Source organism: Equus przewalskii, chromosome 17 (assembly GCF_037783145.1).
Source record: "Equus przewalskii isolate Varuska chromosome 17, EquPr2, whole genome shotgun sequence".
In the NCBI taxonomy this organism is placed as follows: Eukaryota; Metazoa; Chordata; class Mammalia; order Perissodactyla; family Equidae; genus Equus; species Equus przewalskii.
This window is the reverse complement of record NC_091847.1, coordinates 6,303,042-6,320,376: the sequence shown is the minus strand read 5'-3', so window position 1 is coordinate 6,320,376 and position 17,335 is coordinate 6,303,042. Positions and strand designations below refer to the sequence as shown.

General features: G+C 40.5%; 1 protein-coding gene across 2 annotated transcripts in view; it reads left to right on the top strand.

The window, feature by feature from the left end:
• The window catches only part of CNTNAP5 (contactin associated protein family member 5), a 769,999-nt gene that overhangs the window by 323,136 nt on the left and 429,528 nt on the right, over positions 1-17,335 (top strand). For both annotated transcript variants that reach the window (XM_070581024.1, XM_070581025.1), the window contains exons 4-5: positions 1,622-1,769; positions 16,871-17,074. In XM_070581024.1, the coding sequence (XP_070437125.1) occupies positions 1,622-1,769; positions 16,871-17,074 (352 nt within the window). The remainder of the gene's footprint in view (positions 1-1,621; positions 1,770-16,870; positions 17,075-17,335) is intronic.

The following is a 17,335-nucleotide window of genomic DNA, read 5'->3' as shown; positions in this document are numbered from 1 at the left end:
GAAGTATGGACATGTAAATTTTAAAAAGAACTAAACTCTACAGACAAGAGTCCTTTCTAAGTAAGCAAGGGATTGCGGAGGTTTTATACCTGTGTCTGTTGCTGAAGTTGGGAACAGGACATGTGGAATAACAAGCCTGCCAAATAAAATTCTTTTATGGATGACGAGAAAATAGCCAAACCTTTGCCAAATCTGTGGACTAGAATGTTTGATTTGAATCTTGAGGAATTCCTCTCCACCAAGTCATTCTCTTACCCAAGAGTTTTGCAGCAACCATAGCTGCAAAGTTGGAAATGAGCTTCTTCCTTCTTCATAAGCCACTTCATGATATGTAATAGTGCATCAACTGCCTACTGTCAGAGTTATTAGCCAGTGGGTGTTTTGTGTGCAGCAGAAATGTCAGATTGTTCAAGATACCTTCGATTCACAGGTGTTGTGAGGATAAAATCAAGGTTGAGGTTTGGATCTTTGAAAATCATCTCTATTAAATAGATAAAATCCTTTACTTGGTGTTTCTTTTGGCCATTTGAGAAACCAATGAATCTTCTTTTTATTGGTTGACATTGATAGGACATTAGCAAGCACGCTTTGTCTATGAATACTTGAGTCAGCAAATTATCATGCTAGCTGACATCCTATCGTAAAGATTAGGTAGAATTGGCATGATTACAAAGTTCTGGGGTTTGAGTAGTGGTGATGGTTGCATGACAATGTGAATGTACTTAATGCCATTGAACTATACACTATAAATTGGTTAAAATGGTAAACTTTATGTTATGCATATTTTACCCCAATGGAAAAAAAAAGAGATTAGGTATGAGATTTTGGATCTGCAGAATAATTTCTATTCCAGAAATCATTCATCTAAATGAAGGCTAAGATGCATAGTTTCAGTGTGCCAAAGCTCCTCTGCTGTGTCTTCCTTTGCTTAAACTTTGTAAGGAAGTGTGAAAATGAATTACATAAAAATTGGGGCTTCTTGTGCTCCTTTCTGTAACAATTAACAATGGAATAGTTGGAGAGTGTGGGGCTATAGGAAAACCATAGGCTTTCGAATAGAACAACCTCGGAACTGAATCTCAGATCAATTTCTACACAATCAGATGATTTGAAGATTTTTTCCTCCTGCTTCTTGTCTGTAGGCTTCAGTTTTTTATCTGTAAAATGGTAATAATGATAATAGAAAGTGCTTAGTGTAGTGACTGGCTTGATTAACAGTAATGATTACTCCAGTAAAAGTCTTTCCTTCTAAGAGGAGATTGCCAGTTACCTCCCATACCACAGTTACTATGAACATTCGGAATGTTGGGACCTCACTGTATTATTTACTTCATGAAGCTTTCAGGTGTCATGTCTTATGACCTCCTAAGATTGACTTATTCACAAAATTGGGGGGGGGGTTCTTAAAGAATAATGTACAGTATTTCTGAAAAAATATAACACATAGTGAAGAATTTTCATCAGAGTCGGATTTCATTTGAAATATCTGAGAAATTGAGGATTTTACCTGAAAGACTTTGTGGAGTAACATATGTGAATGTCCATTGGCATTCCTTGAGCTCTGGCACATGAGGGAGATGACGTGGTATAGACCTCACTGGGCCTCCTTTTCTCTCCGCAGACCTTCGCAGGAAACATGAATGCAGACAGCGTGATGCACCACAAGTTACTGCACTCAGTGAGAGCCCGGTTTGTTCGCTTTGTGCCTCTGGAGTGGAATCCAAGTGGAAAGATTGGAATGAGGGTTGAGGTCTATGGATGCTCCTATAGTAAGTACCCACACAGATCATGAACGCTGGTGTGCAATTGTGAGCAGCACTGTCCACACGCTATCAGTTGATCTACATTGAGATTGGCAATCTCAATTATTCTAAAGTCATTTCTAGACTTCAATAACTTATGTGTACTTGAAAATGTCAAATTCAACTCAGAGGTAGAAAACTTATTTAGAGATTAAAGAGCTTGGAGGTGATAAGATGACAAGGACTCAACAAAAATAGTTCAAAATTAAGAGTTCTTTGAGTTTGAGCTACCATTTGTCCTAGTAAAAAAATAATTTAAGTTCAATTCTTTCCCAGAAGTGAGGTGAGGTATTATAATGTTCTCCCCGGCCTTGGAACTGTGAATAGAAAATGTTCTCCCTCTTCACTTGTTCTAGAAGAAGAGAAGGAGCATTTCCTTCCCATGCAAACCATGGAATGCTTCTCTTCTGGAATTATGCTAGCCATCCATTCATTTGTGAGTTGTTTGAACGAAATTTAAAAGCTCCTTGTTGCATACAAGGAAGGGTGTAGACATGGTAGAACTGGTTATCACTCTGGAATATGGTAAGAATTATGCAGGAAAGGTTCCCATCCCTATAATTCTCCCCTGCAGGCTTTATATTTAAATATAAAATTTCATCGTAATAAATTATTTTTCTGCCTTAGCAGTGACATCTCCTATTTATATGCTAAAACCTAATGATCCCTAATGAATGAACACATTTGATCACTACCACTTTAATATAAATGGAGTCAATAGATGCCTGCTTTTGGTTACAGGAGTGCCTGGTGGGTTACATGCCTGTACTGTTTTCCATAGTGCGCTCAAGTGAATGTCTGCATCAAAATCGTCTGGAGTGCTCCTTAAAAATGCATTTCCCTAGCCCTGCCCCATATGTACTGGATTATGATTTCTGGGGATAGAAAACTGAAACCTGAGTGTTAACATGCCTCCCATGGAAACTATGGACATAGAGTGTCTACTAAAAATAAAGTCTTGCACAGAGGGGATTTACCTGTGAAATCACTGTCTTTCTCTTGAACAAGCACTTTCAGAAAGAAAGTGCATTGGGACAAATGCATCATCAAACCATTAGGCCAACGAGACCCTGCCCTCCACTCTGGCCGCTGCATCACAAAGTACAGAACGTCTGTGAGGGTGTATGCTTCCTACCCCAGGGTCTCTGGGGCGTCCAGATTCTCTGGTTGCCTCTTCCCTTGATAACAGTTGTCACTACTAGGAGGTTTATTTTTAAGTACAACATGAAGCTTTAATGCTGAAATAAAACGTTTATATTATTACTTAAACCATCTATTTTGGTATAATAATCCTCTTACACTTTAACACATCTTCATACTTTTGTTTTCTCTCAATCCTGTCAGTTATCCTTGTTTTTCATGCTCGTTGTTCTGTATGCTTGCACAGAAAGACTCACAGCATCAAGTTAAATAAGAGACTGTAGGGTTGAAAAAGACCTTTGAGCAACATGTTTAGCTTTTTCTGGTGATGGACCCCTTTGAGAATCTGATGGTAGCAAGGGACACTCTCTTAAGAAAAGTGCTGAGAGTAACATGCAAATTTTTGTATAATATTAGGAGGTTCACGGATCTGCCAAAGCCAATTCTAGGCCAGGCTAAGAGCTCGTGACATTGAGGTAGCCCAGTCCTATATGCAGTCTTCTTCAAGAAGGCTCCACACCTGGTGAGCGCATCCTCAAAGGGCAAAATAACCCTCAGGTACATAGTGTGAGTGAGGGGAAGTTAACCACCTTGGGGAGCTGTTGGACACAGAACAGCCTTCTCTGAAATGCTCCTCGGCTGGCACTCTCTCATCTTCAGTCACTAGTCCTGGTGCTTTGGTGCTTTTTCCCTTTGGAGAAAAAGAACATGTCTCTCAGTTTCCATCTAAAATCAACACCTCAGCGTGTTGTCTGGATCCAAAACTCTCTTTCAACATCATCTTATCCCCATTTTTCTGAGTCATGCCTATAAACATAAATTTTGCTGTATAAGCTATTAAATAAAGCAACAACAACAACAGCACTATAGCAACTACCTCTCCTTCTCCTCTGCGCTCCTCTTCCTAGGTTAGCTTCTCTCCAAAGCTTGTCTTTAGTTACTGACTCTAACTGCTCACCTCCCTGACAGGCGGTGATCAGTTTAATGTGTCATCCTGGCTAGGCTGTAGTCCCCAGTTATTCAACCAAGCTCTCCTCTAGGTGTTGCTGTGATGTGGTTAACATCTACAATCATTTGACTTTAAGCGAAGGAGATTATCGTTGATAATCTGGGTTGGCCTCATTCAGTCAGTTGAAAGGATTAAGAGCAGAACTGAGGTTTCCCTGAGGAAGAAGAAATTCTACCCGTGCACTACAGCCTCGGATCTTGACAGAGTTTCCAGCTTGCTCCTGCTGACAGTCTGCCTTACGGATTTCAGACTTGCCTGGCCAGCCCCTACAATCCCATAAGCCAGTTCCTTGCAATAAATCTCTCTCTTTATGTATATAGGACCTGCTGGTTCTATTTCTCCCAGGGGAGCCCTGAGTAATGCAGAATGCTCTATAGAAACTACTTCCGTCAACACCACTAGTGACCTCCATGTGGCTAAATCCAGTGGTCACTTCACTTTTCACTTCACTCAGCCTCTCAGTAGTATTTGGTTCAATTAGCTATTTCCACTTTTTAAAAACCTGGCTTTCCCTTCTCTCTCACTTGTTACCTCTCCTCATTCTCAGGGCTTGGTCTCAGGATTTTTTCGTCTTTCCATCTATACCCTTTGCCTAGCTGAATTTACAGAATTCCATAAATTTAAATATCATCTATATGCTGATCATCTCCATATCTGTCTCTCCCGGCCTGACTTCTAGAATTATGTATACAATATACTTGATATCTCCACTTGAAACTATAATAAATATCTAAAGTTGAGTATCGCAACAGAACTCTTGAATACCATTCACTCAGCAAGCTGCTCGTTCACATCTCCCTCATCTCAGTAGATGGCACCACTGTTCATCCACTTGCTAGAGCAAAATCCTAGGAAGCAGCTTTGATTCCTCCTTCCCAGAACCTCTACTCCTATGCAACCTATCTACCATTCACAGTGGCTCCACCAGAAATGAGGACAACCGTCCTAAACTGTGATTAACGGAGAAGCTTGCTGGGAGACAGAACCAGTATCTTGCCTATCAGTGGCAACTTTTCCATCATTAAGTTAGCAACTGCCATTAGAAATGCCGCCATCAACATCATAAACACTGCTTCCCCTACTGTCATTTAGTACATACAATAGGATGTGACACATATTCCAAACCTCACAACAATCTTTCAGGATAGGAGTTATTGTTCTTATGTACTATGGAAAAGGAAATTGAAATTTATAAAGGTGAAGTAACTTTTTGAAAAAGTAAGTAGTTTGCATCCTTAGCCAAATATTCCTTCTGAGCTCTAAAAATATATATTCATTTGCCTGATTGATATTTCAATTTGGTTAAGTCATAAATAGTTCAAATTTAACATATCCCAAAGGGGACTCTTAATTAACTTGTACTCTCCAACCACACTCAGTATCTTCTTTTCACAGTCTTTCTCATCTCAATAAATACTGCCAGTTGCCCAAAGCAGACCTTAGAATCTTTCTTGAAGTCTTTCCTCTCCCTTGCTTCCCACAGTAAATCCATCAGCAAGTTCTACCAGCATTACCTCCAAAAATCATCACAAATGCATCCATTTCTTTTCTTCTCACGGTCACCAGCCTAGTTCAGTTACATCTTCTATCATCTGAATTTTTAACTCAGCAACCCACTTCCACTCTTCTTTTCTTTCAGTTCGTTATCTCTGCTACAGTCAGTGGGATAATCATAAAATACAGAGTTGTGCCACTTTTTGCTGAAAACCTTTTAATGGCTTCTGTCTACACTTAGGAACAAAAGCAAAGTCCTGTGCATAAAGAACAGGCCTTGTAGGATCTGGCGTTTGCCTACTTCACCAGCCTTACCATCCAGCAAGATCTCCTCCTTATCTGGGCTCAAGCCCTTGTGGCTTCTGTTCTGCCATCTATTGCACCATGATCTCTCCTATCTCAGGACCCTTGTTTTTGCTTATCCCTCTGTCTGGAATGCTCCCCACTCCCTCTGCCCTCTATGGCTCAATTCTTCTTCTTCTTTTTTTTTTTTTTTATTTTTTTAAAGATTGACACCTGAGCTAACATCTGTTGCCAAACTTTTTTTTTCCCTTCTTCTTCTTCTCTCCAAAGCTCCCCAGTACATGGTTGTATATTCTAGTTGTAGGTCCTTCTGGTTGTGCTATGTGGGATGCCGCCTCAGTGTGGCCTGATGAGTGGTGCCATATCCGTGCCCAGGATCCCAACCAGCAAAACCCTGGGCCGCTGATGCGGAGTGGGTAAACTTAACCACTTGACCATGTGGATAGCCCCTCTTTGTCTCAATTCTTGATCAGTCTCAGCTTTATTATCTTTTTCTCAGAGAGGTGCCAATTGAGTCCCAATTTAAATAAGGTTACTCTTATTTTTTTGTCTTAAAGCGTACCATTCTTTTCTTTCAAAGCATTGATCACTGTCTTCATCTGTTTGGGCTGTTATAATAGAACACCACAGACCGAGTGTCTTATAAACAACAGAAATTTATTTCTCACAGTTTTGGAGGCTGGAAAATTCAAGATCAAGGTATAGCGAATGTCTGGTGTTTGGTGTCTGGTGAGAGCTCACTTCCTGTTTCCTAGATGGTCATCTTCTCACTGTGTCCTCATCTGGCAGAGGGGCAAGGGAGCTCTCTGGGGTCTCTTTTATGAGGACACTTTCATGAGGGCTCCACCCTCATGATCTAATTACCTCCCAAAGAGCTCACTTCCAAATACCAACACTTTGGGGATTATGTTTCAACATATGAATTTGGGAACATAGAAATTGAGAGATATATATAGAGAGAGAGACAGACAGAGACAGAGAGAGATAGAGACAAAGAGAAATATATATGTATATATATATATGATAGATAGAGATTATATAGATAGTTTAATAGCTATTTACTTGTGTATTTCATTGTGAATTACCTCTCACCTACCAGTTTATGAGCTCTATAAGGTCAAGGATCCTACCCACTTAGCTACCCAGTTCTCAGTGCAGAACGAGGTCCATTTCAATTATAGCCGTTAAACTTGTTGACTGAACAACTTCCTCAACGTGGCACAACCAGTAGGCTTCTGAGGCAGGATTTGAAGGCACTTCTTTATTGTTCTATATTTTAGGTCTTTCCACTATTGTGCCTCAAAGCGTATAGTCATATGACACGGGGAAATTTTCTTAGAGGGGAAACATCATAATCTTCTAGTACCCATATTATTGTTTTATTCAGAAGACCAATGTGAGCAGCCTACAATTGCTGAGCCTATGTAACTAAGATGTCCAGGGATAAAGTCAAGCTATTGCTCAGTCCAACAGCTGCTGGGCTATCATACCTCTATTTCTTTACTCTTTATCTGCATTCTCAAACCTACCACTGCAAAGAGTCACCTAAGGATGTACTTCTAAAGGCAACATACAGTAATATTAAATACATGGGCTCTACACTCAAACCACCAGAGATGCAAACCTAGCCGTATCACCTACTGGTTGTGTCATCTTGGACAGTCTTAGGTCATCTGTGGACACAGTTTCCTTTCCTACGCAAAGAGAGGTAATAACAGTACTCCTTGTGCCATATGCAAATTGCTTGAAATAATGCTTGGCATATGATAAGCATTAAAAATGTGTTAGCTGTGATCATCATTACCTTCATCTGGTATTTAAGCTGGTCACCAAACTTCTCTCCATTTTTCTGTGTCCTCCTTATTTAGGACCACATCTCACCTGTACGTCAAAGGAATGAGGCCAACTTTTTTACACACCAGGTCTCGAGGGTTCTACCACCTTCATCAGGACATTGGGAGACTTTGGGTCATGTCAACTTCTGTCTGGAGCTTCTATTTGAATTTCTTTAAATATAGGAAGCTAATTAATTTTAAAAAGCATTATAAATTCTGATAAGGTATAATGATCTGTCAGGCTTCCCAATCTCATTAAAAATTGCAATCATCATTATATACCTCAAGTTGCCTCCTTTCAACATACAGAAAAGATTTTGCTCCTATTTGGCTAATTGTTGCAAGTGGTGTCATTGAAAATCCATCAGCCTCAGAGCTGAAGTCATATTCTCTTTCCCCAAATAAATCTCTCTGTCATTCTTGCTTCAGCTGTCCTCTTTGTTGTTGTTCCATCATCTGGGGCCATTTATCATACATTGTAGAATCCACAACACTGTAAATTTCATCTTTGGCATGTTGGGGCCCATATGTTCTATCACAGGGAACCTCACAAGGCTGAGTTTATAGATGTGCAATCCCTGGAGAAGTAAAGGGACAGTAGTCAGACCTGGGGACTTGGAGACCTCAGTGTGAGCTTTGAATCCAGCTTTGGAAATCATACCATTTCATTGCTGGAAAAATCTCTAAGATCATTGGTTGCAATTCCTTTATTCTATAGATAAGGAAATTGAGGGGCACAAATGTTTTAAAATTGAATTGGTCAAAGAATGGAATCTTCCTACTCTTCTTTCTCTTAGTTCATATAGGAATAGCTGTAAAGTCTTTTCTATGAAGAGGCAAATATACATATATATGAGCAATAAAAGCACGTTAAGAAACACTGTGATTAAGTCAATTTTTCTGATCTATCCTAAATAACTCTTGTGATTAAAGATTTTAAAATTCCTTCAACACACAGTAAGCATTACTCAGGACCCCTCTCTGCTAGGCTTTGGAGCACTAGAAATAAATAAGACAATCTTGCCCTTTAAGAACTCAAGGATTCTTAGTAGCTACCAAGAGGAGAAAAAGAAACGCTCCTAAATGTGGAGGTCAAGGAAACCAAGTCTTTTGTGAGGCCAGCAAAGGTGGGGAAAAGCCAGGGTTAACAATTGTTCCTGATGAATTAACATCCTACTGCCCAGTGTATGATTGGACTGACTGTATTGCTCTGATTCTCATGACCCGTGTGCTAATGGTGGTGATTTTAAAGGGAACCTTAAAAAGGAAAATGACCTAATGTGAGTTCAATCACTTTATGCAGCAGTGGGTGTCCACACAAATGTCAAGACCTTGCCTCCCATAGTTTGTTTTACATTTACTCCCTGTTGAAACAGTCACTGGGGTGACTTACTGTTACTCCTCCACTGGCCTCTTAGCACTAAATTCCACAGATTGTGCACAGGCAGAATTATTAAAAAAGAGTGTTCAATTTCCCTCCAAAATAAAACAGTGGTAAATCTATTTTTTCAGAAAAAATGTCAACTAGTTTTAGGAGGGAAAAATAGCAGCTCTCTTCTTCAGTTTTTACACTACTATTTAAATGTCTCTTATCATGCAAACACGCTTTCAGGGAGCATTCACGTGTTGTGGCTGAAGATCATTGATGATGGTCTGAAGCAAGGGACCAGTTCGTAATCGTATTATGGTCTTTTCACAACAAGGGTCAGCTGCTAAGTATTAGCCTTTGCCTTGATTAATCCTCCTGCGAACTTGTGAATGAGGTTTGTGAAATGTTAACCCCCTAATGAAACTTTCTTCCAATCTGTTTGCCCCTTAGTGGGGTGACCAGCCATTTCTCACTTACTGCCTACTCTGCATCTTTTACTTGGGGTGACTATATGTCCAGCTTGTCCGTAGAGTCCTAGTATATGCTTGTTATCCCATTTCAAGTATCTACAGGTCCAGTTTTCACTCTCACAAGTCCCTGTTTGGGTAATAAGTTGTAAGTTGTAAGTAATAAGTTGGGTAAAAAGGGACTATAACCATGCTTTCTTTTATCACAGCCTACACCGCCAAAGTGATTGATCTGCCAGGTTTTAATGGTATTGTGTCTGAGTCCCTGAATAGAACAGCCTGTGTCTCAATCATCTTTGCATCTCATAGCTCAGCATAGTGACCAAAAAGAAAACAGAATATGCCCAATATCTGTCCAAGAATGACAAATAAACAAATGAAAGGATCTTGACTAATTTGAAAGTTCCCTAAATGGAAGGCAGTATTTTGGTATAATCTTTGTAGTTATCAAACAGTTTTAACTGCACTCAGAGATGTCTGCAAGTCTAAGATATCCAAAACATACCAGGCATTATAAGAAGGCAAGTCTGACTGAGCTAAAAAGTCCGTCTGCTAAAGTTAGGATTGGAATTCAGCGTTTTGATTTCTTTTTTGTACTATGACTGTTTTTTATGCTGTTTTCCTGAGACCTACCCTATTTTTCACCTGCTATCATATGCAGAAATGTCAGAAATTCTGGAAGAAAAGCTATTCTTAGGAGATGTCACAGTTAGCTTTGGAAACTTACATTGTTTTCGTAGTTCATCTGAGGTTATCATGAGTTTATTCTCATAAGGCCTGGAAAAGTCACAGAATTGGTGGAGGATATGTGCAAATTTGAGCTGACTGTGGAAACCTTTGTTGTTTGTGGATTGCTAGCCAAAGCCCTTGAGTCTTCAGTACAAGTGGATGGTCTGAATAATAACCATTTTTCTTATATGATGTATCATGAGATAAACTTCAAACTGTAATTGTATTGAAAATCATGTTTACTGTGAGCAGCCGAAGAGTCTGAGTGGAACTAATTGTTTCAGGGTGAATCGATAGTTTCTCCTGTCAACTTTGAGCTTCAGCTTCCCAGCCTGTGAGAGAACAGACTCTGTGTCAGCAGCCCACACAAAAGCCCTCCTCAGCCCGCTTGGGGATTCGAGCTTGAAATCTTTTATTCAGTGGAGCTCTTTTTTTAGCTGGTTTGTTGACAAGCTACCAACATCCATCAAATATGCCAGAATATGCCTCCAGAACTCTGTCTTTCTCAGAAAACAAGCTGTGACAGCTGGGTCAGCAATTATGGGCCCAGTGGGAAGTCGGCCGGCACTGGCACTGGCATTCTCAGCACCACTGGCATGCAGGGAAGTGCATGCTGGCTTTATCTTGACCTAGAAGGACAGTTTTGTGACCTGTAGGACCTGCTCTTATCCTGGAGACTCCTTGGGTCCTCAAAGTGGCTTATTCTTCATATTCTAGAGAAATCTACCAAAGTATGACCATCTTAACAAACGGTCAAACTGACATTGAATTGAGTCAATTTGAATTGAATTGAGCTCACAATAATGAGACCTTAAAAACTGAGTTTAATGGGGCTGGCCTGGTGGCGTAGTGGTTAAGTTCACGTGGTCTGCTTCAGTGGCCCGGAGTTCGGAGCCCAGGCGTTGACCTAGCACCACTCTCGAGCCATACCATGGCAGCATCCCACATAAAATGGAGGAAGATTAGCACAGATGTTAGCTTACTCAAGAAGAGGAAAAAGAGGAAGATTGGCAACAGATGTTAGCTCAGGGCCAATCTTCCTCACACAAAAAAACCCAAAAAATAAAAAACAGTTTAAGAAAGAGGGGGAAATTGTCCACTCCAGGAAGTAAATATCTAACAGCTGTTTCTGATCAGGATTGTTGATGACACGAGGAACTCAAATGAGTGGTCACCATGTATTAAAGGAAGGAAAAATGAAAAAATAACCAAGCACTAAAAGGACCACATTAGAATTTTGCCACCTTGGTAAGAGACAGCGACACCAGGTGATTCCACTGAGAAGGGGTGGAATGAGGAGCCAGGATTGGAATTCAGGCTGACCAAGTAAATAATACAGATGAATTATCTAAAAACCAGAGAGTTCATCCTAAAAACCAGAACTGACTATGCACTTTCCCTACTTTAAATATTTTAACAATTATTTCTCCACTGACTTCTGAGTCACATTGACATCCATATTATTTTATTTTTAATAGGACCCTCCATCACAAAATCCCTGTGTCTGTCCCCAACCTTATGATTCCCCACTGCTCGACATCCTATGCTTTGGCAAGAGGTTCTCAAACCTCACCATGCATTAGAATCATCTAGAGGACTCGATAATGCACAGAGTTCTGGGTCCCAAGCCAGAGTTTCTGATTCCAAAGGTCTGCTGTGAGGTCTGAAAATCGCTATATCTAACAAGCTCCCTGGGGATACCGAGACTGCTGGTTCAGAGAGCAGGCTGGAGGGCTGCTGCTCCAGCAAGTCTGAGTCCTGGCAGATCCACCATGTCACCTCCATGCCTCGCACAGGCAGCTCCTTCCTGTCCTGGCAATGCCTTCTCCCCACGCCTCACCTGCCTGACTTCCACTCACCGTTCAGCACTCCGGAATAGCACTGTGTTCTCCTGGAGAGGGGTAAGCACCCCTCCTTTGGGATCCCTGGCACACAGTGCTCATCTCCTTGCCTTGGATGTGTAATGGTATGGTTGCTGACTTCAGTTTAGCCCTTGAGAGCAGGGACCTCTGTGGAGTTTATCGCTGTCAACCTTCACTGAACACAGGCCCTGCCTTGTTGAGGGGGCTCAGTAAAGGTTTGAATGCAGTGCCTGAGTGAAGTGAGACCACGAAAATTGACTAGAGTTGGGGGTTCGAGCTTAGGGGAGACAGTGAGGAGGAGAGGGCACTGCGTGTCTACCCTAGAAAGGCCTCTCAGATGCTTGTGTGGCTTTCTGGGCCCTCACTGGAAGAGCCACTGCTTTGAGTCAACTTGGACTGTGAGAGAAGGAGCAGGAGCAGAAGAGCAGGACCACAGGGAAATTCACATCAACTTTTAAGGAAAATAAAACTTCTTATTTAATGTTATCTTCCCTTTAAATTGTCATCTCCTTTCTTATACACACACGCACACACATGCATACTCCCCAGTGCATGTCTGATTCTCACTGTACAGAGCCATGTCCAGTCTCGCTGTACATGAGACACAAATTTCACGTAATCCTCATACCAACCCCCTATTTTTTAATGAGGAAATACTTATGGCTTCACTGTCAAACAACTCATTACCACATGTATGCCTCTGGGCAAGGTACATAATCTTTCTGAACTTTAGTTTCCCTATCTTACAATGGGGAAAAATATGGACCTTGCAGGGCTGTTAAGAACATTAAATTAGGCAATATGTGTTAATTAGTTCCTTTTTCCCTAGAGAATGGATGATTTCATCCAGAGTAGGAAGTCTCTATGAGTGGCTTAGAGAGGCTGCAATAGAGAACACAGAAGGAATACTTAGTTTTGTCAGTTGCTTTCTCCATGCTCTTAAAACTACAATCTGAGGTGATCACATACTTCCCCATCTGCCAAGAGGAGCCTCGCTCTACCCTTTATGCACCTCCCCACACCCTTTCTTTTCCTTCGTTTTTTCCCCTTTTTTGTGTCTTGTTAAAGAGACTCTTCTTTCAAGATGCTTGTAAATCATGAATGAAAATGTTGTTATCCTTAACCAGACCCCTTGCCATGAATTAAGTACCAAAAGAGAGGAGCAAGACAAAGTGGTTACAAATAATATCTTATGAGAAAAACCCAGCAAATAATAGAATTGTTTAACTCAACAGCAACTCTATAAAAATGTGGGCCTTCATTGTTATTTCAAATTTGCTTTATCCAGTTGAAGTTGGGAATGCTGAGAACTTCTCACAGCTCCCATGCCTAGGGGAAATATTAAGTATTCAGTTGGTGAAAACTTTAATCCTTCTTCAAAACTTAATTTTTCTACCTTCTGTTTCTGCATCTGTGAAATGGCTGGTGTATGACTTAATATTGCGAAGGTGTGGGGTGTTCGTTTGAGTTCTCTTAGATTGGCAAAGTTTCTCTCATTAGCTGTCAGTGGTGTTAGGAGGACAGCTTGCTCTCTCTGCCAGGCTAAGTCCATGTTCTCTAAAGGAGGCCTCTCATGTCTGCACTGAGGAGCATACGTGAGTCTGAATCACTGTCCACAAATCATATGTGTCATGTCCACTCACTCAGCACTAAATCCCCTAAGGACCCAGTTCCTGACCCAGAGTCTGGTGCAGTGGCAGAGGGGAAGCAGTTGAAGAGAGCACGAAGACACTATGTACACACTGTGTGTACACATGAGGAATTTCAACTAGAGTTTGAGAAGCTGAAACATGGCAGAACAGGAAACTTGGGGCCAATTTGACATCCTCTGAGCAGTAATCCATCAAATCAAAAAGTGAAATAGTATCATTTTAGGTGAGAAGGTGCCATGTCAGCCACAAGATTGGACTTATTAGGATCTCAAGGCCCTTGGGTTATCCCAATCACTATGAATACTCCTAATACCTATTATTGACAACACACATAATGTGCCAGACATGATATTGTCGCTTTGTATGTATGATCACTTTATATGTATTAGCATATTTAATTCTCACAGCAGTCTTCTCTGAAAGATACTATCTCATTTTATAGAGGAGGAAATCAAGTCTTAGAGAGGTAGGTGAGCCAGCTAACAGGCTATGGCTATCATAGGTTAAAATCCCCGGTCTTACCTACACTATGACCTTCGTTATTCCGTGATTGATAACAGCTTGCCGCGTAGTCTCCCTTTTGTTTGGGTAGAGTCCAGTCCAAGCTACAGCTGTAGGGACAGTGGTGGGGTGGTGTGAGGAGGGTCTGAGAGCAGTGGGGCTTTATGAAAATCTGTCTATATCTGACTTTTTCTTTTTAGAGTCTAAGGAGTCATCAGAAACCTTTTGGTTAGAGCCATTTTATTCCACAGGACTAAATTGTAAAATTGCATTTTAAAACTAATTATAATAAAAATATAATTTCGTTTTTATTTTCATTTCAGAATTTTAGCTCTACAAAGGATGTGTCTAGATCCTTGGTAAAAAAACAACAATAATAATTTATCATTGTGTATGCTCAGGCTGAGGATTTTCATTGCTTGGTGAATAATGAAGGCTTGAGTTTTCCTGAGTACTTGATTTCAAACAGGACCAATCCCACTCCTTCCATAACCCCATTCACCACCACCCCACCACATAAAAAGGTATAGAGTGAATGTTTCAAGTTACAATTAAGTGGTTTTAAATTTTGTCCTATTACAAAGGTAATAAAAGTTCTCTGCAAAGATGTTTATACTTAAAAAATAGGAAAAATAATGTGGAAAGAATCTTTATCAACACATCCCAAATAGAGACCCTATTAAGTTATTTTTAAAGACTTTATTTTTTAGAGCAGTTTTATATTCACAGTGAAATTAAGAGGAAGGTACAGATATTTCCCATATACTTCCTGCCCCCATGCGTATATAGTCTCCCCAACTGTCAGCATCCTCCACCAGAGTAGTACATTTGTTACTGTTGGTGAACCCATACTGATACATCTCCATCATCCAAAGTCCACAGTTTACGTTATAGTTCACTCTTGTTGTTGTACATTCCATGGGTTTAGACAAATGTGTAATGGCATATATCCACCATTATAGTATCACAGAGAGTATTTTCACTGCCCTAAAAATTCTCTGTGTTCTGCCCTCTCCCTACTGCCAACCCCTGGCAGCCATTGATTTTTTGACTTTCTCCACAGTTTTGCCTTTTCCAGAATGTCATATTGTTGGAATCATATAGTATGCAGCCTTTTCAGATTGGCTTCTTTCACTTAGCAATATGCATTTAAGTTTCCTCCATGTCTTTTCATGGCTTGATAGCTTGTTTCTTTAGTGCTGATTAATATTCCATTGTCTGGATGTACCACAGTTTATTTATCCATCCACCTACTGAAGGACATCTTGGTTGCTTTCACGTTTTAGCAACCGTGAATAAAGCTGCTATAAACATCTGTGTGCAGGTTGTTTCATGGACATGAGTTTTCAACTCCTTTGGGTAAATACCGAGGAGTGAGGTTGCTGGATAGTATGGTAAGAATATGTTTAGTTTTGTAAGAAACTGCCAAATGTCTTGCAAAGCAACTATACCACTTTGCATTCCCACAATCAGGGAATGAGAGTTCCCATTACTTCTCATCCTCGCCAGCATTTGGTGTTTTCAGTCTTCCGGATTTAGGCCATTATTTTATTTTTATTTTTATTTTTTGAGGAAGATTAGCCCTGAGCTTAAATCTGCTGCCAATACTCCTCCTTTTGCTGAGGAAGATTGGCCCTGAGCTAACATCCGTGCCCATCTTCCTCTACTTTATATATGGGATGCCTGCCACAGCATGGCTTAATGAGTGGTGCATAGGTCAAAACCCGGGAACCCGAACCAGCGAACCCCTGGCTGCCGAAGCAGAACGCGCAAATTTAACTACTGTGTTACCGGACGGGCCCCAAGATTTAGGCCATTCTAATAAGTGTGCCATCTTATTTCATTGTTGTTATAATTTGCATTTCCCTGATGATGTATGATGTGGAACATCTTTTTGTATACTTATTTGCCATTTGTCTATATTCTTTGGTGAGATGAGAATTCTTATTAACTTTTTGGCATTCCTTCATTTCAGATATGATTATACACACCTATTGCATAAGTTTATCCAAATCATGATTACTTAATCTTCTCTTTTTCGCTTTAACAATAATGAATGAGCATTTTTGTCTACAAGAATTGAAAAGATATATCTCACCAACAGAAGATAAGGCAGGGATGGTAAGGATGCAATATATTTTCCTCTGATCAAATGGCAAATCTCCCTTTACTGCACATTCTTTTCCACTGAACCCAGAGGAAACCTCAGAATCTTTCTCAACACTGGGTTCTAGGAAAACAGTACTATTCAATTAGAGTTGGAATAATAAACTATATTTTTCATCTTTATCCTTGAGCCTGAGGTAAGGAGATCAAGTGGCTCCAACTATCATAAACAAATTAATATGGAAGATAAATCATGAGAGATTATTACAACCACGCCTCTGACCCAGTGGAGCCTGAGATAGGTACCTGTGGTATTCTCATCCTGTTCCCTCAAGCAAAAGATGATATATCACTAATGAGAGGTTTTACTTCTAGACTGATGATCAGTTCACTTACACTTCGGGGTGATGGTTGCTTGTAAATAAATAATTCCCCCCAGTGTAATTAAGTTGAATCTAGTCTATATGCTTCCTGTTGAGATGGGGCCTTTCAAATATCAAGAACATTCCTGTGATTTGGACAACAACTAAGATGGGGAGCAAGAAGAGTAATTATGAAGATATGCACTGATTTCTCCCTCTCTCTCTCTCTCTGTGCCCAGAATCGGACGTCGCTGACTTTGATGGCCGAAGCTCCCTTCTGTACAGGTTCAATCAGAAGCTGATGAGTACTCTCAAAGATGTCATTTCTCTGAAGTTCAAGAGCATGCAAGGAGATGGAGTCCTGTTCCATGGAGAAGGTCAACGTGGAGACCACATCACCCTGGAGCTCCAGAAGGGGAGGCTTGCCCTGCACCTCAACTTGGGTAGGGTCAGGCTTTGCCTCTTCCAGTGTCCGACTACACGGAACTCCTTTTTGTAGGTTACAGCTCCTTATCCCCCTAGCGTGTCAGGTGGATGTCACTGGAGTATAATCTAAGTGACATATTTCCTCTATCCAAGTTGGAGAAGAAAAATACCATATTTTGAAAAGATTAAGCCATGGAAAGCATTTCTTGAAACAAGATCATATTGGTAGGTAGAGAGGGCTACAAGCTATCGTTGTTTATTGATTTATTATTTATCTA